Source organism: Drosophila suzukii, unplaced genomic scaffold, assembly GCF_043229965.1.
Source record: "Drosophila suzukii unplaced genomic scaffold, CBGP_Dsuzu_IsoJpt1.0 scf_11, whole genome shotgun sequence".
NCBI lineage: Eukaryota > Metazoa > Arthropoda > Insecta > Diptera > Drosophilidae > Drosophila > Drosophila suzukii.
Genome location: NW_027255898.1, coordinates 263,117 through 285,039, shown reverse-complemented (window position 1 = coordinate 285,039; position 21,923 = coordinate 263,117). Strand labels below are relative to the sequence as shown.

The window sequence follows — 21,923 nt, the reverse complement described above, 5'->3', positions numbered from 1 at the left end:
TATTACAAGCCTCCATTTCTTTTTGTTCGAAGCGTCCATCTTTTTTGAGACCAAAAAGACTGGAGCACTCCATGGGCTGTGTCTTCGCACTTCCTGTGATTAAATGTGGCTGTACCTGAAAGGTTTAGTATATATTGGATTTTCGTCCGTTAGTTTAATTTTATGCTTTACAAGATTCGTAAAAGTAAGAGGGTCGCTTTGTTGATAGAAAAGATTGGGGAATTTCTTTGTTAGTTTCTTAAGTTCTGTCTTTTCTTCGTCGTTTAGATGGTCTGTCCTTAAGAGTTCGAAGCTATTTCTTCCCTGGAAGAAATCGTGGAAATGGAATATAAACATATCGAATTTTCTTTCCTCATTTGAATTGTTAAAAAGTTTGACTTCTGTTTTCTTTTCAATAAAATGGACTCTCAGTACTGTTTTAATTGGAATAGGGGTATTGATTTTTTTTTGATCATTTTGCGGAATTTTCAAGGGGTCTATGAAGGACATAGTTGCCCCAGTGTCTATTAAAAATTTCAATGGTGTGCCATCTTTGAATGGAGTTAGGACAATGCAGGGAAATAGGCACCCATGGCTCACTTGGTTTAAGTATCCTGTTTGGACTTTGAGGCTCTGCCCCAAAAATTTGAATCTTCATGAATATTCTCCTGTCTTTCCTGTTGTTTGTTGTGTAATCTGGCAGTAGATCTAGTGTTAGGGTAGCTTGATCTACGGGTTGATTCCTGCTTCGGCATAATTGCCGGAACTTCCCTATTCCTGCCACTAGAATTACTGCGTTCTGTATTCCGTCCAGAGTATCGGTAGTTTCTGTATCGGTAGTATAATTTGTATATCGCCTTACTTCGTCTCTCCTACTATTTCTGTCGTTATATTGTAATCTATTGTTATCAGTCCCTAGACTGATAATTATTACGTTGGTTAGTGCTAGTCTGGGTTCCTTGCAAAAATATGTTTCTCTCCTTTATTGCCCAATTGTATGCTTCCTGCAGATTGGTTGGTTTCATAGCCCTAGTCGTCCCCCCTAGTTGGCCTCTCATACCCATTAAGAAGGTGTTTAAGCAAGTTCCCGCAAATATCGATTTTTTTGCTCTAGCTAGATTAGGGTCGGTTTCTTTAGTGTCAATTAGTTTGAAAAGGACAGTTTTTATATCTATGATCTGGTCGAACAACTTTTGAACTGACAATTGTTTCTGTATCAGTCCGTGAAATTCGATGGAAAGAGTATGTTCATCCCTTTTGTCGGAACAATGCAAAATTAATGCCTCTTTAATTTCATCCCAATTAAGGCCAGCCTCTGAAGCCGTTAGCACATCTTTGACTTTTCCTACTATTTTGTTCTTAGTGGACCGTAGCAAAAATTGCCCATACGGAGTCTGGTCTGTCCCCCTTATGAGCATTAAAATTTCTTCTACGTTATTAATAAAATCACTTAGTAATTTCGAGTCCCCATTAAATTCCGGTAAAAATTTAATAGCGTCTGGGATGCGTAAGGACGCATAAACTTCGGCCGAATTAATGCTGGTGTTAACTGTTGACGTGTCTGAGGAACTCATACTAACAGATGGAAGTCGTAAAATTATCTGATCAGCAATAATAGGTTCTTCCCTAATGTCTGGCTAACTTCCACTCTGTCTAGTTCTGATTCTGCTACTTGGAAGTATATTTTTTACTTTATTGAGTTTCGACATCTACTCTTTACTTTCTTATTTCAATAATTTCTTAGAAATTAATTTATCGCTTACGTATTAAGGTTTACTTATATCGTATTTGGTGATTCCTTGTGTGGAGGTGAAGAATGTCTGAAAAAATTTTGACTTTAGTTTTATGGACTAGCAGTGTGGGCAAAATAATGTATAATTGTTTGTCTATATAAATACTTGCAATCGTGTGAGTGTTATGTTGGTGTGTGTGTGTATTTCCTCGACGTAGGGTAGTCGGACAGTGTGAGGGTCGAATTTCACCTATGAAGAGAACTTCTTTAATAGATTCCAGATATCGGATTTTCTTATATATTTGTTTATTCTTAATGCTCTTCTTTAATTTACCATCACAACCATAGCTGTAGAGATGTTAAATTACCGCACCTTTGTTTAATTTTTATACCCGTTACTCGTAGAGTAAAAGGGTATACTAGATTCGTCGGAAAGTATGTAACAGGCAGAAGGAAGCGTTTCCGACCCCATAAAGTATATATATTCTTGATCAGGATCACTAGCCGAGTCGATCTAGCCATGTCCGTCTGTCCGTCTGTCCGTCTGTCCGTCTGTCCGTCTGTCCGGCTATTGAGATTTGGCGTACAGATTCCTGAGCTTCTTACGCAGCGCAAGTTTGTTTCAGTAGACTGCCACGCCCACTCTAACGCCCACAAACCGCCCAAAACTGAAACTCCTACAGTTTTGATGCTAGATAGAAAATTTTAACTGAAATGTATTGTTCTCATCAATACCTATCGATTGACCTAAAAAAAAGTTTGCCACGCCCACTTTAACGCCCACAAACCGCGAAAACCTGTGACGCCCACAATTTGGATGCTAGATGAAAAATTTTAACTGAAATGTATTGGTGTCGTCAATACCTATCGATTGATCCAAAAATAAATTTGCCACGCCCACTCTAACGCCCATAACGCTTAAATCTGTCTACCGCCGGTAGGTGGCGCATTTTAATTTCGCTTTGCTGCTTGCATATCTCCATTTCCCTTTGAGTAACGGGTATCTGATAGTCGAGGTACTCGACTATAGCGTTCTTCCTTGTTATTTCTTGTGTACTTGTTTTTATTTCTTGTATATTTGTATATTTTTTAATGCTCTTATTTAATTTACCATCACAACCGTAGCTGTAGTGATGTTAAATTACTGCACCCTTGTTTTTATTTTTTATACCCGTTACTCGTAGAGTAAAGGGGTATACTAGATTCGTCGGAAAGTATGTAACAGGCAGAAGGAAGCGTTTCCGACCCCACAAAGTATATATATTCTTGATCAGGATCACTAGCCGAGTCGATCTAGCCATGTCGGTCTGTCCGTCTGTCCGTCTGTCTGTCCGTCCGGATGAACGCTGAGATCTCGGAAACTATGGGAGCTAGGCTATTGAGATTTGGCGTGCAGATTCCTGAGCTTCTTACGCAGCGCAAGTTTGCTTCGGCACAGTACCACGCCCACTCTAACGCCCACAAACCGCCCAAAACTGTGGCTCCTACAGTTTTGATGCTAGAATAATTTTAAATATTTAAAATTTAATTTAAAAATTTTGACTGAAATGTATTGTTCTCATCAATACCTATCGATTGACCCAAAAAAAAGTTTGCCACGCCCACTTTAACGCCCACAAACCGCGAAAACCTGTGACGCCCACAATTTTCATGCTAGATAAAAAATTTTAACTGAAATGTATTGGTCTCGTCGATACCTATCGATTGATCCAAAAAAAAATTTGCCACGCCCACTCTAACGCCCATAACGCTTAAGTCTGTATACTGCCGGTAGGTGGCGCATTTTAATCTCGCTTTGCTGCTTGCATATCTCCATATAGCTGAGTAACGGGTATCTGATAGTCGAGGTACGCGACTATAGCGTTCTTCCTTGTTTTATTATACCCGTTACTCGTAGAGTAAAAGGGTATACTAGATTCGTCGGAAAGTATGTAACAGGCAGAAGGAAGCGTTTCCGACCCCATAAAGTATATATATTCTTGATCAGGATCACTAGCCGAGTCGATCTAGCCATGTCCGTCTGTCCGTCTGTCCGTCTGTCCGCCTGTCCGTCTGTCTGTCCGGATGAACGCTGAGATCTCGGAAACTATGAGAGCTAGGCTATTGAGATTTGGCGTACAGATTCCTGAGCTTCTTACGCAGCGCAAGTTTGTTTCAGTAGACTGCCACGCCCACTCTAACGCCCACAAACCGCCCAAAACTGTAACTCCTACAGTTTTGATGCTAGATAGAAAATTTTAACTGAAATATATTGTTCTTATCAATACCTATCGATTGACCCAAAAAAAAGTTTGCCACGCCCACTTAAACGCCCACAAACCGCGAAAACCTGTGACGCCCACAATTTGCATGAAATGTATTGGTGTCGTCAATACCTATCGATTGATCCAAAAATAAATTTGCCACGCCCACTCCAACGCCCATAACGCTTAAATCTGTCTACCGCCGGTAGGTGGCGCATTTTAATCTCGCTTTGCTGCTTGCATATCTCCATTTCCCGTAACGGATATCTGATAGTCGAGGTACTCGACTATAGCGTTCTTCCTTGTTTTTATTTGTTTATTTTAGAATTTGAGCTCGGGGGTTTCCGGTGTTATCGGGGTCGCTGGCACCTCCTCCGCAGCATCTGGTGCCGGCGTTGCCTTTTTTTTGGTACAACTCAAGTTTTTAACGCACCGCATTGCCTTCTGCAGCGCCTTTTCGGGAGGCTCCGAGGGATTGCATCTAGTATTAGAAAAAAATTAGTTTTAAAAATAAAACAAGACGAGAATAAAAACGAGTGACCGAAAGTAATCGTTATTTGTAAGATTTATTTATAATAAAAGAAATGTTATCTTTGGCATTCAATGTAAAAATCCCAGAAGTCTTTTAAAAATTAAACTTAAAAACAATAGTTACTTTCAGCCTCAATAAAAACTTACTTAATAAGTAAGTTGTGGGACAGAACAAGTTCCTCGGATAATATGCTTAAGATGGAACGATTTAGCCTTCCATTTTTTTATAGATTTACCTTCAGCCTTGTCTAAAAATATAAGAAAATGCAAAAAATATCGAGACGAAATTAGCAAACTTTTGTTTTCGATCACTTGATTTATTTTATTTTGTTGTAAAAAATTATTTATGTATATTTTTTATTATTTATTAAATCATTTATTTATTTTGCAGATGCGGAAAAAATACCACTTTTCCAGGAACGGAAAAATAGAGATGTTTGAGATTTTTATTTAAATAGCCATGTTTGTTTACTTACACAAAAATAAAAATTGTGCTTTAATGTTATTAATACAAACAAGGAAGAACGCTATAGTCGAGTACCTCGACTATCAGATACCCGTTACTCAAAGGGAAATGGAGATATGCAAGCAGCAAAGCGAGACTAAAATGCGCCACCTACCGGCGGTAGACAGATTTAAGTGTTATGGGCGTTAGAGTGGGCGTGGCAAATTTATTTTTGGATCAATCGATAGGTATTGACGACACCAATACATTTCAGTTAAAATTTTTGTGGGCGTCACAGGTTTTCGCGGTTTGTGGGCCTTTAAAGATCTGTACATCTTTATTTATCTCTTTCAAAGAATATGAATTAGCTTAATAAATACCTATAGATTGTCCCAAAAAAACTTTTCCGTTTTCAGTCCAATGCTCTCAAACCAAAGTAGTTAGGACAAGCCTTTACACTAGAGCCAGAAAACGATATACATACATACATACATGTATGTGTTTATGCATGTGTGGATGTAAAAAATTGCAATCTAATATCCGCGGCAAATAGAATTCTTTCTGATTTTTTTTTCGAAAGAAGGCATGGTTATGAGCTAGCTATTTCCATGAAATAACACCAGCAACATTTAGATATTAAGTTCTTTATAAAATATATATATATATGAGATTGCAGGTGTACGGGAGGAAAGGGGTTATGCTAACGCTGGGAAAGTCTAACAAACACGCGCTTCAGGCTCTACCAAATAAACAATTATCAATTAATACAATGCGATTATAATGCTAGACAATGGGGTGAAAGGGATTTAGTTGATTAGATTTGGCTTCGATTGCGGATATTGTTAGTAGAAATGCGGCGGCGGCAACGTTTGCGAGGGCAACGTCGTCGGCTGCTGCTCCCATCAGACAACAGAATCCTTGCGAATCCTGCACTCGAGATAGCATGTGTTCGGGGGGGAGAATGAGACAAGACAACGGTATTTTATCAGCAATGGAAGGGCTAGGAGTTGGAATAGTTTCAGGGATTTTGTTGCTTAAAACTGTTTTCGCATCACATATAGTTCTCAGTCTGGGGGGCCCGCATAACGCCCACGCCGCCGCCCAGTCGGCTGTAGTTCATGCAGCCGCACAAACGCCATTGGTTCGTCTCTGGGTCGTAGACCTCGATGGTTTTCAAATAGGCGGACCCATCAAAACCGCCCACCGCATACAGCTGTCCATTCACGACGGCCAGGCCAACCCCACTGCGACGAGAGGTCATGGCCACGATGGGGCTCCAGGTGTTGGTCAGTGGATTGTAGCGCTCGGCGGACGAGAGCTCCATGCTATCGTACCGTCCGCCGACGGCGTAAATGTAGTTGTTGAAGACAGCGCAGCCCAGGTGCTTGCTTCGCGTGGACATTGGACTGACGGCCACCCATTTGTTGTGTCTGGGATCGTATCGCTCAACAGTGTTCAACGGACGTTGTCCATCGGAGCCACCAATTGCATATAGGTATCCTCCAAGGACAGCTACCGCCACACCCAGCCGTCGTGTGGTCATCGGGGCCACCTTTGACCATTTGTTCTCCTTGGGGTCGTACCGCTCCACATGATTGAAGCACTGAACGCCATCCTGGCCACCAACCGCATACAGAAAGCCGTCGAGCACGGCCACGCCCACGCTGGTGCGGCAGGAAGTGGTAGGCGCCACGTCGCAGGACCACTGATTGGTTTGCGGATCATACCGCTCGATGCTGTTTAGATAGCTCTGGCCGTCGTGACCGCCCACTGCATACAGCAAATCATTCAACACGGCCACGCCGACTCCGCAGCGCCGCTTGCTCATAGGAGCGATCATTTTCCAGTCATTTGTCTGCGGATCGAAGCGCTCCACGGAGGCTATGGCATCGTCGGAGCACAAGCCACCCACGGCAAACAGCACTTCACCTCGTCGGGTCGGATTGCGAGCTCTGGTGCGCGGACCCTGCATCAGCGGTCGCTCCTGCGGAAGCAGCAGATAGTTCTTGGCCTCGTCCACCAGATCCCGGCAGGCCTCGTCGCTGCGGACCAGGAGATCAGAGCCCACCGTGCCCACCAGGAACTTTGGGGAGAGTAGAGGCAGACGGACATGTTGTAGTACCTGTGCTAGGTGCTGTCGCCGCTCGGCGACATTGTACTTGAGCCAGGACATGACAGCGTTGAAGACCTGCTCCTCCGAGCGCACGTTCAGTTCGTCGCTGCAGATGATGTCCACCAACTGGCCGACGGGCAGCAGCAGAAACTCCTCGCTCTCCATCACCTCCTGGAAGTTGTGCTGCGTGAACGTGTCGGCTATTCGCAACAGTTCCCGGCAAGAGTGTGTGTCGGCAAAGGCGCGGATGCCCAGGCAGTTGGTGGGGTCCAATTGTCGCTTGAGGAACTCGCAGCAGATGTCTTGAATCTCAACCAGTTGCAGCAGACAGGCGGCGGGAAGGAGCGCCTGGACATTGGACTCCTCGACGATGATGTGGGCGGTGTAGCAAAAGTCAATAAGCAGCTCCATGGCGTTCTCGTCGATGTCGCGTATAGTGACCTCCGTCTGGCGCGATTCCTCCAGTTCGCCAGTGAACATGGCACAGAAGTAAGAGCTGCAGGCGGACAGGATGACCCTGTGGGCGAAGATCTTCCGTCCGCCCACGTTCAGGATCACATCGCAGAGTTCCCGATGGCGCCGCAGCATATTGAGTTCCGTGATCGTGACCTTCGGATGTTTTTCGGAAGTGTGAGAGAGGCGGGCGGGCGACGGAGGTCGGTCCACTGCCGTCGATCCAACGGAGCCGCCACCAGCCGTGGAATTACCACCTGTTCCGGTGACAGCAGCATCCCGTGGTTGAGCGGTGGAGCCCGAGCCCGGCAGATCGCCCATTCTGTTCGCTGCTAAGCGCAGCGGGCCGGAAGCAACCCAACCCCACACGGCGTCTATCTTTGCGTCTCTGTTCTCCACGGATACAAAGCACGTCCAGGTCCAGCTGCAGGCGGAAAATTTCGAAAATGCAATCTTGCTGCTGGCTTAAAGCGACCACATCGAAGATTCCTGGCGCGAAATGCACTTCTCAGCAGTGAAAATCGTTTTTCTTTTTGGCCTGGAAAAGTCGAAACACACGATTGATACTACAAACGAAGCTATTCAACCAAATATTAACTGAAATGTATTAGTCTTGTAAATACCTATCGATTGACCATGCTACGCCTACTCTACTCTACTACTCAGAGCCAGACAATGCCAAATGTTTTTACGCGTGTATGTGTGTGTATGTAAATAGTTGCCGGCCGAACTTAGCGGCAAAGAAAAAAGCCCTGCCGGCGCTCAGAGAGAGCAAAGTGCGCGGCTAACTTATTCTATTGAATAATGAACCCTTTACCCATTTGTCCCATTGACGGGCAAAAACCTTTAAAGAACTGTACATCTTTATTTATCTCTTTCAAAGAATATGAATTAGCTTAATAAATACCTATAGATTGTCCCAAAAAAACTCTTCCGTTTTCAGTCCAATGCTCTCAAACCAAAGTAGTTAGGACAAGCCTTGACACTACCCTGCAGTTCCACAATTGAGTTAAGCGCCCAATCATCACGATGCCGACTGCGACGTCGGCAGAGAAGCCAGCGACGCCGGCAGCAGATAGTTCTTGGCCTCGTCCACCAGATCCCGGCAGGCCTCGTCGCTGCGGACCAGGAGATCAGAGCCCACCGTGCCCACCAGGAACTTTGGGGAGAGTAGAGGCAGACGGACATGTTGTAGTACCTGTGCTAGGTGCTGTCGCCGCTCGGCGACATTGTACTTGAGCCAGGACATGACAGCGTTGAAGACCTGCTCCTCCGAGCGCACGTTCAGTTCGTCGCTGCAGATGATGTCCACCAACTGGCCGACGGGCAGCAGCAGAAACTCCTCGCTCTCCATCACCTCCTGGAAGTTGTGCTGCGTGAACGTGTCGGCTATTCGCAACAGTTCCCGGCAAGAGTGTGTGTCGGCAAAGGCGCGGATGCCCAGGCAGTTGGTGGGGTCCAATTGTCGCTTGAGGAACTCGCAGCAGATGTCTTGAATCTCAACCAGTTGCAGCAGACAGGCGGCGGGAAGGAGCGCCTGGACATTGGACTCCTCGACGATGATGTGGGCGGTGTAGCAAAAGTCAATAAGCAGCTCCATGGCGTTCTCGTCGATGTCGCGTATAGTGACCTCCGTCTGGCGCGATTCCTCCAGTTCGCCAGTGAACATGGCACAGAAGTAAGAGCTGCAGGCGGACAGGATGACCCTGTGGGCGAAGATCTTCCGTCCGCCCACGTTCAGGACCACATCGCAGAGTTCCCGATGGCGCCGCAGCATATTGAGTTCCGTGATCGTGACCTTCGGATGTTTTTCGGAAGTGTGAGAGAGGCGGGCGGGCGACGGAGGTCGGTCCACTGCCGTCGATCCAACGGAGCCGCCACCAGCCGTGGAATTACCACCTGTTCCGGTGACAGCAGCATCCCGTGGTTGAGCGGTGGAGCCCGAGCCCGGCAGATCGCCCATTCTGTTCGCTGCTAAGCGCAGCGGGCCGGAAGCAACCCAACCCCACACGGCGTCTATCTTTGCGTCTCTGTTCTCCACGGATACAAAGCACGTCCAGGTCCAGCTGCAGGCGGAAAATTTCGAAAATGCAATCTTGCTGCTGGCTTAAAGCGACCACATCGAAGATTCCTGGCGCGAAATGCACTTCTCAGCAGTGAAAATCGTTTTTCTTTTTGGCCTGGAAAAGTCGAAACACACGATTGATACTACAAACGAAGCTATTCAACCAAATATTAACTGAAATGTATTAGTCTTGTAAATACCTATCGATTGACCATGCTACGCCTACTCTACTCTACTACTCAGAGCCAGACAATGCCAAATGTTTTTACGCGTGTATGTGTGTGTATGTAAATAGTTGCCGGCCGAACTTAGCGGCAAAGAAAAAAGCCCTGCCGGCGCTCAGAGAGAGCAAAGTGCGCGGCTAACTTATTCTATTGAATAATGAACCCTTTACCCATTTGTCCCATTGACGGGCAAAAACCTTTAAAGATCTGTACATCTTTATTTATCTCTTTCAAAGAATATGAATTAGCTTAATAAATACCTATAGATTGTCCCAAAAAAACTCTTCCGTTTTCAGTCCAATGCTCTCAAACCAAAGTAGTTAGGACAAGCCTTGACACTACCCTGCAGTTCCACAATTGAGTTAAGCGCCCAATCATCACGATGCCGACTGCGACGTCGGCAGAGAAGCCAGCGACGCCGGCAGAGCTGAGCGCAACGGCGGCAAAGCGACGCACTCTAAGTCAGGTCCGCAAAGAGAACGCACAAAAAGTAATTTTGGGCTCTTCCTCTCTCGCCATGTCTCAGACGGAAAAGTGCGTGTGAAGGAGGACCAGCAACTAAAATATATAGACTTTTGTGCACCCTTGCCTTTTGAATATTGCGACATTTGTTCGTAAATGATAAAACAACCATTTAAAATAATAGGTTTCTGTTTTAAAATATTTGTATTTCTTAAAAAAAATGTATAGGTTTATTAATATTATTTAATAATATGTGAAGTTTTAAGAATATATTTTTATAAACCGATTTGCACAGTCGGATATGTCTATAAATACCCTGCTTTTATGTGCAAGATGCATAGACCAAACGGGACATGCCAAAAAACAGAACAACAACGGATTAGCGGAACCGTTGTTGTTGCTTGTTGTTTTTCTGGAAGGCACGCGTCTTTTTTCGTCTTTTTCACTTGCGTTTACTTACGAGTATGTGAAGGAGTTAGAATTGCACGCAATTACGTAGTTAAATAAAATAAACCAGTGGTTTAAAAGTGATACCTATACGATTCCCATGTAAGTCTGTCGCAGACCATTATTTATTTAATCAGTGAGAGTAAAAACAAGTTAATGTGTATTAAAAAAATGGAAAATACAAGATTCCCGAAAAAACACGTGGCGGAAAAAAAATAGCAGTGAAAAATTTTAATTTTTGACGTGAAAAACAACAAATGATGCATATAAATAAACAAATAAATGAATCTGTGAAAAAATTTGAAAATCTTAGTGAGTGCTAAGTTCCTTGGGACCAAAAATAAGAGATGTTTGTTTTTATAACTTATGATTTTTATACCCGTTACTCGTAGAGTAAAAGGGTATACTAGATTCATCGGAAAGTATGTAACAGGCAGAAGGAAGCGTTTCCGACCCCATAAAGTATATATATTCTTGATCAGGATCACTAGCTGAGTCGATCTAGCCATGTCCGTCTGTCCGTCTGTCCGTCTGTCTGTCCGGATGAACGCTGAGATCTCGGAAACTATGAGAGCTAGGCTATTGAGATTTGGCGTACAGATTCCTGAGCTTCTTACGCAGCGCAAGTTTGTTTCAGTAGACTGCCACGCCCACTCTAACGCCCACAAACCGCCCAAAACTGTAACTCCTACAGTTTTGATGCTAGATAGAAAATTGAAATGTATTGTTCTTATCAATACCTATCGATTGACCCAAAAAAAAGTTTGCCACGCCCACTTAAACGCCCACAAACGCTATAGTCGAGTACCTCGACTATCAGATACCCGTTACTCAAAGGGAAATGGAGATATGTAAGCAGCAAAGCGAGACTAAAATGCGCCACCTACCGGCGGTAGACAGATTTAAGTGTTATGGGCGTTAGAGTGGGCGTGGCAAATTTATTTTTGGATCAATCGATAGGTATTGACGACACCAATACATTTCAGTTAAAATTTTTTATCTAGCATGCAAATTGTGGGCGTCACAGGTTTTCGCGGTTTGTGGGCCTTTAAAGATCTGTACATCTTTATTTATCTCTTTCAAAGAATATGAATTAGCTTAATAAATACCTATAGATTGTCCCAAAAAAACTTTTCCGTTTTCAGTTGTAGTAGACAGCTAGGGTTTTTAGGCCTGCGTTCACTAGGCTATGGATAACCTAGTGTATAGGAAGATTCGGGTTCGTGCACTTCTAGCATTGCTGGGTGCTAAGCTCGTCGGATTGTCGTGGGATCTTCCTAGTCTTCTCTATAACACGCACCGTACTACGCGAAAAAAGTTTTAAGTGCACTAAGCGGTAATCTAAAAGGATCGAACAACAAAATAATGGGTGTAAACGGACTCAAGGCACGCGGACGGACGTTGAAGGCACAAGCGAATCAGGAAACATTAAGAGTTAGGGTGGCTCGATGATATTGCCGCCCCTTTCTGTACCCTCCCTACCATGATAACTCGTGTGAAATTGTTTGCGATTATCCCTTATTCAATGTTTATTCATTATTCACATTTTTACTTTATATAGCAGCGGCATAGCAAGATCAATCACGATTCCGCGTTACAAATTTATTCAACCATTGTTGAACTATCAACTTCAATTAACAAAAGAAAATTAGAAACTACAATCATGATTTCAATACAACTTAAATCCTTTCATCTTCAAAAATCAAATTTAACTCAAAATATAACAAGACTCAATCTGACCGAATAACCGTCCGTTTGCTTTGGCACGCATAATCATAATATCATTTATATATTTAGGTCAAATGTCAGAAAATCAATATGGTGATAACAATATTTCACTTACGCAAAACTCCGGCGATGCAGGTTCGGTGGGCCCATCGAAGTCGCTGTGCAAGGAAGCTTTTAAGACAAGTTATCATATTAATTTCTGACAAGATCAGTTATGTGGAATGTACGGATGGTCATTGTCAGAACTTAAAGAAAAATTACTACTAAATCAATACAAAGGTACGCTACATAAGCTAGTACCGAGAAATTACTCTACATAGATCGAAAGTTAAACTACACAAAAGTTAGCGCCTCCGACAGCTCACTACATACGAAGGGATCTGCGTCTTCGCATGCCAGACAGCGGGTCTGATCAATCGATGCTTTCCTCCAAATTCATTCGCCTATGGCGAGGCTCTTCCCATCGGCAAGCCGCACGTGGCGAATACGGGCGAAGTGCCGGGTCTGTTGCTCTCCTTCAAATACGTTCGCCTATGGCGAGGCTTCTCCCATCGGCAAGCCGCACGTGGCGAATACGGGCGAAGTGCCGGGTCTGCTGCGCTTACAACACGCCTTCCGAGATACTGCTCACTGGACTAGCCAGAGCTGAGACTTCCTTTGCCGCGCGTGGCGCGTGTTGGTGAGGCGATGTGGGTGTAGCAGCAAAAGTCACATCCGGTATCCGTTCACTTCCTCATCCAAGTATGACCACGGCTCCGATCAGTGGTCCAAAAATGACTGATGTACTGGTACCATAACCCTCCAAAATGTCGCTCTATGGATTAGCCAGAGCTGGGGCGGGGATGCCGCGCGTGGCGCGTGTGGGTGAGGTTATGCACTAGCCACAGTGGTCACTCAGGTAGACTTCCTTCGATTAGGGCGGTTTTTACAAGGCCGCACGTGGCATGCGGTTGGTGGGATGCCGGGCCAGAGATTTACGCCGTTCGCGGCAATCTGTAGCCTAGGTCACCTTCCAGAATGTTCGCGCCTTTGCTGATCGCAGGGGGCACCTAGCGCGACACGTGTCCGCAGGTGGCAACCCTGCCGTGGCAGGTTGGCTTGAACTGACACCCAGAAAACAAAGTCTCGTCTTGGCCGACCGGTTGCGAAATTAAAAACGGCGCAATCACGCCGCGCTGGCGCTGATGTTGCCGGCCGGCTTCGACAGAACCTCTTCTCCTTTCCTATTACAAAAAAAATACATAGAAATACACGCCACTTAATAGCCTGCCTATGCGGTTAAATTTGTGTGTTCTTATTTACCAGTAGTTGGGTGTAAAAATATATATGATCCTCCTGTTAGCTTAGACTTGGCTGGTGCACACACACTTAGACAGAATTCGAACCGCGTGGGTTGTAATTTTCCGTTTGTGCTCTACTTACGGCAGCAGCCTTGCGTCCGTTTACATTCAAAGTTTTAAACGAAGTGAACGAGAACTCTTGACGCGAGAAGCTGGCTGTACGCTGCGGCGTTGCTAAGCACACCTAACGGGATCTTTCCAGATTCTGTTCTCCTTTCTGCCTTCACACGTTTTCGGTGCGCGCGAGAAAGAGAGGCTGTTATGCTGACAGACAATACGTGTAAGCGGGTCAGCTAGACGATATTCGTTGCTCTCTGCTATACTCTGCGTTTAGCTGTTAGACATATGCGAATTTACATGCAAAATGACTTTACTCTAATTTCTCTCAAAAGTTTATATTTCCATTTACGACTGGCCCCCACACCACAGTTAACTCGGCAAGAGATTGAACTCACAGAGGAGTTAACTGAAAGAAACAAAGGGTCAGTCAGCTCCATGATATGCACATTTTAGGTTCTGATATCTTTCAAATGGTATACTCCTAAGGACTTATTTGCTTCGTTCGTTAACTCGTAATATGTCGGACTGATCTTTTTCGTCACCGATGCCTTGATAAAGACAGGCGCAAGTTTGCTACTAAACTTTTTAGCTGCGTTACTCTGGGCGAAACTGCGAGCGAATACCGTGTCTCCAACGTGCAATTGAACGGTTCGGCTACGCAAATTATATACCCTAGCATTTGCGGCATGTGATTCTGAAATCTTCTTTTTAGCTTGCTGGCGTGCTACTTGCAACATGTCAGATGTTTTCAGTGCCACATCGTCGGTCAACAAATCCAGATTCCTAAGCAATTCGTAATCCTCTCCGTTGGCTACCATGTTCTGACCGAAACAGAGAAAATACGGGGAAAATCCTGTACTGCGGTGTACACTAGATCTTAAAGACGCGCTTATCGCATCGATATTTAGATCCCAGTTAGTGTGGTCAGCGCCGACATAAGCTCTAAGTGCGGCTAGTATCGATCTATTTACTCGCTCACTTGCGTTAGCTTGTGGCGAATAAATTGCTGTGCAAATATGCCTGACTCCGAATTTCGTTAAGAACGCTCTAAAATAACCTGATTTGAACTGCGACCCGTTGTCCGTGAGTATGGACTCTGGTGTACCGAAGGTGTAAAACACGTGCTTCTCCAGAAATTCGCAAATCATTTCGGACGTGAATTTTCGCAATGGCTGTAGGAAGTGAAACTTTGTACAGTGGTCAACTATTATCAAAAGTCCTATATTTCCTTTCTTGGACCGTGGGTATGGGCCAAGAAGATCCATATACAGTCTCTGAAATGGGCGGTCTGAAGTTGTGGGTCTCCCCATGGGTGGTCTAAGAACCTTGTTTGGGCTCTTTGTCGACTTGCAAATGGAACACTGTGAAACAAAGCTGCGAATCTGTGTTACCATTCCTGGCCAGAATAGATGCCGCCTGAGTTTCTCAATCATTTTGTTCATTCCAATGTGTGCAGCATCGGGGGAATTGTGCGCCCGTATTAAAACCTGGTGGACGAGGTTGATTGGAACCCAAAGTTTCCATGATTCCTCTTCCTGCAACAAGTCTCCTTTCGCTGGTTCATTTCTCTTATACACAAAATTATCCACGACCCTGAGATCGGGTAGCTTTGACTGGTTGTCATGAATCCGTTTTCTCAGTTCGAGGTACTGTTCTGAATTAAACTCCTTTGAACTTAAGTCAATAATGGGTCCTCCGTCGGAGATGCAAGACACTACTTCTTCTTCGCGACGCGAAAGTGCATCGGCAACAACATTTTCTGATCCACGGCGATGTTTGATCGTGAATGAGAACCCTTGCAGACGAATGGACCATCTAGCCAAACGGCCGGACAAGTCCTTTTGTCGCATTAGCCATTGAAGTGAAGCGTGGTCAGTTATGACACAAAAATCTTGACCTTCAACGTAGGCTCTGAACTTATTGATGCCCTTAATGACTGCTAAGCACTCTAATTCGGTGACCGAATAATTTCGCTGCGCTTTAGACAGCTTTTCAGACATATACGCTATGGGTAGTTCGACTCCATCCTCATTTTCTTGAGCTAATACACAGCCGAGCCCGTACAGGCTTGCATCGCAAAGCAGAATGAAAGGTTTCTTAAAATTTGGTGTCCTCAAGATTGGAGATGAGACTAATTTGGTTTTTAGCTGGTTAAAAGCGTCCTCTGCCGCTTGAGTCCACGACAGAACTTTATTTTTCTTGAGCAGATCAGTTAGCGGAACGGCAATCGTGGCATAGTTATCCACAAAGCGCCGGTACCAACCTGCTAGACCGAGAAATTTGCGCAATTGTTTGACGGTTGTAGGTGCAGGGAACTTTTCGATTGCACTTACTTTGTCCGGGTCAACTTTCAGCTCACCGTGACCAATGACAAAACCTAGGTACTTAATTTCAGTCATACAGAACTTTGATTTGGCTATGTTTATTGTCAGGTTCGCATCACGAAGATAGCCTGCGATTTCTTCTAACAGCTTCATGTGCGACTCGAAATCGTCAGACAAAACCAAGAGGTCGTCCAAATAAACGAATACTCTCGTCCTCAATTTCGCTGGAATAACCAAATCCATTAGTCTACACAGAGTTTGAGCAGCGTTACATAGACCAAAAGGCATAACCTTATATTGATACAAGGGCCTGTTAGGATTTGTAAATGCCGTATACTGCCTGGACTTTTCCTCGAGAGGTATTTGCCAGAAAGCGTGTTTCATATCAAGGCCTGTGATATAGCGCGCGGGAGGCAATCGGCTAAGTATCCCGTCTATGTGCGGTAGTGGATAAGCGTCCTTTATAGTTAACTTATTCACTTCTCTAGAATCGAGACACAAGCGAACTTTCTGTCCTTTCCTCACGAGAACACAGTTACTGCTCCATGGGCTTTTGGATTCTTCAATCACGCCTAACGCTAACATATTCTCCAACTCGGAAAACATAAGATCCTCTTTGGCCGGCGAGATTGGCCAATGACGCTGCTTTACTGGTTTCGCGTCCGCTACATCAATAATATGCTCCATCAAATGTGTTCGACCTAGACCGTTCTTTTCATAAGATGGTAATTTATTTATGACTAAGTCTAGTCTTTCTTTTTGCTGTGCTGACAGCACGTGAACTTTGGGCGACTCAACGGCTACGTCTTCTCGACCTACGTCTAACTCTGAAACTGAGACTTTGCTATCCAGAATCTTACTGAGTAATCCAAAATCACGCCAGAAATCTATTCCAAGATAAACATCTTGCTTAAGGTCTGGTATAACAAAAAACTGTACCGGCTTGGTAATTTCACGATAGGTAATTTCACACTCAAGTCTTCCGACAACTGAACACTCGTCATTGTTGGCTGTTCGAATCTTGCCAGAACACTTGCGCATTTTGGGATGCTGTCCCAATACTTTTGCTGCTGTACCACCGATGCAACTTATGGAAGCACCTGAGTCCAGTAGAGCCACATAGTGATGACCAGCTACGTTTATGTCGGTATACAATCGGCTGTCTGAGTTCATAAAGAGTGCGGAGATCAGCTTTTGGCGACTTCCTTGAACTCTCTTCCAAAAACTTCGCATTCGCTTGGTTGAACGCTTGGTTTTACGCACGCGAATGCAAGAACTGACGTCTCCGAAGATCCGTTGTCTAGCAGCTTCATAACGTGCTGCTCTAATATGATATGGCTGTGGGTATTTGACACTAGTTGATACGGGTTCGTCCGGTTGGTTGATTGACTTGTCTGGGACTAATTCTACTAATATATCTGTTTGGGTACCACTATCGGATTTTACTGCGTCGGATGCGACGTGTGGTTCTTGACCGACGCATCCATAGTGTAGTTTCCCGAAGGGTTGCACTTTTGGCATTTGGGCTTGTACGTGTTCTTCGCTCCACATCCGTAACAAAAGATGGTCCGAGCTTCGAAACACTCATCAAAACGATGACCTAGCATTTCGCAGTTCCAACACTTCAATTGCTTGCGTTGTATCGCTGCCACTTCAGCTGATTCGCTGTCGTCAAAAACTTGTTCTATCTGAGAAACAAAAGCGCGTTGATGAAAACTACTCTTCATTGTTTGTGTTTTCATCTGTCTACAAAATTGTTCATGAGTTCTGACTTCTTCCCTGAGCTGAGCTAACGTAACTATACGTAAATGCATAAGTTCGTACCGCAGAGATGGCTTTGAATGTCGTATGAGAAGCCTCACTAACGATTCTTCTGAGATCGGAGTACTCAAACGAGAAACGAGTCTTTCCACCTGAAATTGGTAATCCTCAAAAGACTCTTTTTCAGCTTGACGCTTGCTGTTTATAAACTCCCAAATGTCCATATCGTTGTCGCTCTCCTTGAACTTATTTCGGAACTCTCTACAAAACTCTATCCAATTCAATTGATGGCATGAACGATGGAACTTCCAGTACCATTCGCTGGCCTTCCCCACGAAAAATAAATGTAAATGGTCACACAAAAGCTGACGATCTCCATTTAAATTTTGCTGAGCTAATGCTTGTACACTATACAGGAATTCTTCGGTCTGTAACCCGTCTTTGGATCCATCAAACTTGATGTGCCAGCTCTGAATGATGTTCGGCACTTTCTCTGGCTGCACTGCGGAATTTGACCTGCTGACGCGTTGAGCGTTTGGGTGAATGTCGTGATAAACTGTTCCTGCAGAATGAGCTTCCCCTGATTGACCCTGCCGTTCATCCAACCTCCTACTTGGGGTTTGAGCGGAACTAGCAATCTGCATATTTGCTATTTGTGCCCTAATGAAATCAGATAGTTCTTGTCTGAGGTTCAGTTGTTGCACCTGCATGGCTGTTTGTACTACTCGCTCTATTTCTTCTAAATTCTCTGCCCTAGTAGTATCTATTATCGAGTCTGTGTCCAGACTACGTTCGTGGTGACTCGCTGGGTTATTGCGATTTGATCTCAGTGTCATTCCTGTTCGCGGTCCAGCGCCTCTGCGTTGACCTGTATTTCTTCCTCTTCTTCCACCTGTCCTTCTATCAGCAGCTGACAACTCTGCTGACAAGTTGTTGTTTGGCATAGACAACTGTTGTATAGTACACTCCCTGTTACACACCGGACATCCGTGAAAATCAAGTATATAATCTCTGATGCACTGTTGGTGGAATGTATGACCGCATGGGGTAGATGCTGTTATATCGTTCGCGATCAATGGCTGCGTACAAATCGTACACGATGTAATCTCACCGCCTATTGCGGCTGGTAGATCGAGATTGCTGTGACGCAATGACATCTTCACTAAACACTAGTTTCTTGAGTTTGTTGTGTAAAACATTAACTGGTCGTGATTGATATTACTACAAGTTCCTGCTCGCTATATAAATTAAACTCTTTAATGTTCCTTGATTGCTTGGCAAAAAAAAAAATAAAATAACACTAACTAAAATTGTTTTGAATGCTTACTCCCCGAGTTACGTGTTCTGAACCGGTCAAAGATCGAAGTTCCTCCGATACTTTGCAATTCCATTGCTCAGACGATCGTGATCTAAGAGTAAGTCTAAAGAAATTCCATTGAAATGAGATCTCAAGTAACCTGTTGGTTCTGGTCGACTATTCCGTAATAACTCGAAATACAATCGCAATTCCTAGAGACCTGGTTTACCGACATCCATATTCACAAATACTTTCTTATTCTCGTTAACCTCCAATTCTACATGTTTACATGACCCCCTTGATCTGAGTGGTCGACCCGATCCGCAGATTCTCGAATCGTCGTCGCTGTTCCGGCCTCAAGATACAAGTGATCATTGAATAAACCGAGAAGAGAAAACTAAACTTCAGCAGACTCTAACAAAGACTTAATTGAAAACTGGTAAAGCAATACGTGAAGTTAAACCTCCTCCTAGTAGCCTGCGCTTAGAAATCAACTAGAATCTAGGCGGTTTCGGTTTTTAGGGACGTAAATATTGATTGGTTTGCCCCACGTTCTGGGCGCCATTTTTTCTTTTTATGTAGTAGACAGCTAGGGTTTTTAGGCCTGCGTTCACTAGGCTATGGATAACCTAGTGTATAGGAAGATTCGGGTTCGTGCACTTCTAGCATTGCTCGGTGCTAAGCTCGTCGGATTGTCGTGGGATCTTCCTAGTCTTCTCTATAACACGCACCGTACTACGCGAAAAAAGTTTTAAGTGCACTAAGCGGTAATCTAAAAGGATCGAACAACAAAATAATGGGTGTAAACGGACTCAAGGCACGCGGACGGACGTTGAAGGCACAAGCGAATCAGGAAACATTAAGAGTTAGGGTGGCTTGATGATATTGCCGCCCCTTTCTGTACCCTCCCTACCATGATAACTCGTGTGAAATTGTTTGCGGTTATCCCTTATTCAATGTTTATTCATTATTCACATTTTTACTTTATATAGCAGCGGCATAGCAAGATCAATCACGATTCCGCGTTACAAATTTATTCAACCATTGTTGAACTATCAACTTCAATTAACAAAAGAAAATTAGAAACTACAATCATGATTTCAATACAACTTAAATCCTTTCATCTTCAAAAATCAAATTTAACTCAAAATATAACAAGACTCAATCTGACCGAATAACCGTCCGTTTGCTTTGGCACGCATAATCATAATATCATTTATATATTTAGGTCAAATGTCAGAAAATCAATATGGTGATAACAATATTTCACTTACGCAAAACTCCGGCGATGCATGTTCGGTGGGCCCATCGAAGACGATGTGCAAGGATGCTTTTAAGACAAGTTATCATATTAATTTCTGACAAGATCAGTTATGTGGAATGTACGGATGGTCATTGTCAGAACTTAAAGAAAAATTACTACTAAATCAATACAAAGGTACGCTACATAAGCTAGTACCGAGAAATTACTCTACATAGATCGAAAGTTAAACTACACAAAAGTTAGCGCCTCCGACAGCTCACTACATACGAAGGGATCTGCGTCTTCGCATGCCAGACAGCGGGTCTGATCAATCGATGCTTTCCTCCAAATTCATTCGCCTATGGCGAGGCTCTTCCCATCGGCAAGCCGCACGTGGCGAATACGGGCGAAGTGCCGGGTCTGTTGCTCTCCTTCAAATACGTTCGCCTATGGCGAGGCTTCTCCCATCGGCAAGCCGCACGTGGCGAATACGGGCGAAGTGCCGGGTCTGCTGCGCTTACAACACGCCTTCCGAGATACTGCTCACTGGACTAGCCAGAGCTGAGACTTCCTTTGCCGCGCGTGGCGCGTGTTGGTGAGGCGATGTGGGTGTAGCAGCAAAAGTCACATCCGGTATCCGTTCACTTCCTCATCCAAGTATGACCACGGCTCCGATCAGTGGTCCAAAAATGACTGATGTACTGGTACCATAACCCTCCAAAATGTCGCTCTATGGATTAGCCAGAGCTGGGACGGGGATGCCGCGCTTGGCGCGTGTGGGTGAGGTTATGCACTAGCCACAGTGGTCACTCAGGTAGACTTCCTTCGATTAGGGCGGTTTTTACAAGGCCGCACGTGGCATGCGGTTGGTGGGATGCCGGGCCAGAGATTTACGCCGTTCGCGGCAATCTGTAGCCTAGGTCACCTTCCAGAATGTTCGCGCCTTTGCTGATCGCAGGGGGCACCTAGCGCGACACGTGTCCGCAGGTGGCAACCCTGCCGTGGCAGGTTGGCTTGAACTGACACCCAGAAAACAAAGTCTCGTCTTGGCCGACCGGTTGCGAAATTAAAAACGGCGCAATCACGCCGCGCTGGCGCTGATGTTGCCGGCCGGCTTCGACAGAACCTCTTCTCCTTTCCTATTACAAAAAAATACATAGAAATACACGCCACTTAATAGCCTGCCTATGCGGTTAAATTTGTGTGTTCTTATTTACCAGTAGTTGGGTGTAAAAATATATATGATCCTCCTGTTAGCTTAGACTTGGCTGGTGCACACACACTTAGACAGAATTCGAACCGCGTGGGTTGTAATTTTCCGTTTGTGCTCTACTTACGGCAGCAGCCTTGCGTCCGTTTACATTCAAAGTTTTAAACGAAGTGAACGAGAACTCTTGACGCGAGAAGCTGGCTGTACGCTGCGGCGTTGCTAAGCACACCTAACGGGATCTTTCCAGATTCTGTTCTCCTTTCTGC

General features: G+C 44.6%; 2 protein-coding genes across 2 annotated transcripts; both read right to left on the bottom strand.

Annotated features, from left to right (window-relative positions):
* Positions 1-5,558: 5,558 nt before the first annotated feature.
* LOC139354606 (kelch-like protein diablo) lies at positions 5,559-8,058 on the bottom strand. The gene has a single exon (XM_070998866.1). It carries the CDS (start codon positions 7,815-7,817, stop codon positions 5,982-5,984), a length of 1,836 nt encoding a protein of 611 aa, XP_070854967.1. The 5' UTR covers positions 7,818-8,058; the 3' UTR covers positions 5,559-5,981.
* A 447-nt stretch (positions 8,059-8,505) lies between these two features.
* On the bottom strand, positions 8,506-9,717 carry LOC139354607 (kelch-like protein diablo). Its single transcript, XM_070998867.1, has one exon. The coding sequence runs from the start codon at positions 9,457-9,459 to the stop codon at positions 8,521-8,523; it is 939 nt and encodes a 312-aa protein (XP_070854968.1). The 5' UTR covers positions 9,460-9,717; the 3' UTR covers positions 8,506-8,520.
* Between the last annotated feature and the right edge of the window lie 12,206 nt (positions 9,718-21,923).

What these genes read in the sequence shown, in the direction of transcription:
- LOC139354606 (XM_070998866.1), bottom strand. Translation starts at nt 7,817, where the DNA reads ATGGGCGATCTGCCGGGCTCGGGCTCCACCGCTCAACCACGGGATGCT.
- LOC139354607 (XM_070998867.1), bottom strand. Translation starts at nt 9,459, where the DNA reads ATGGGCGATCTGCCGGGCTCGGGCTCCACCGCTCAACCACGGGATGCT.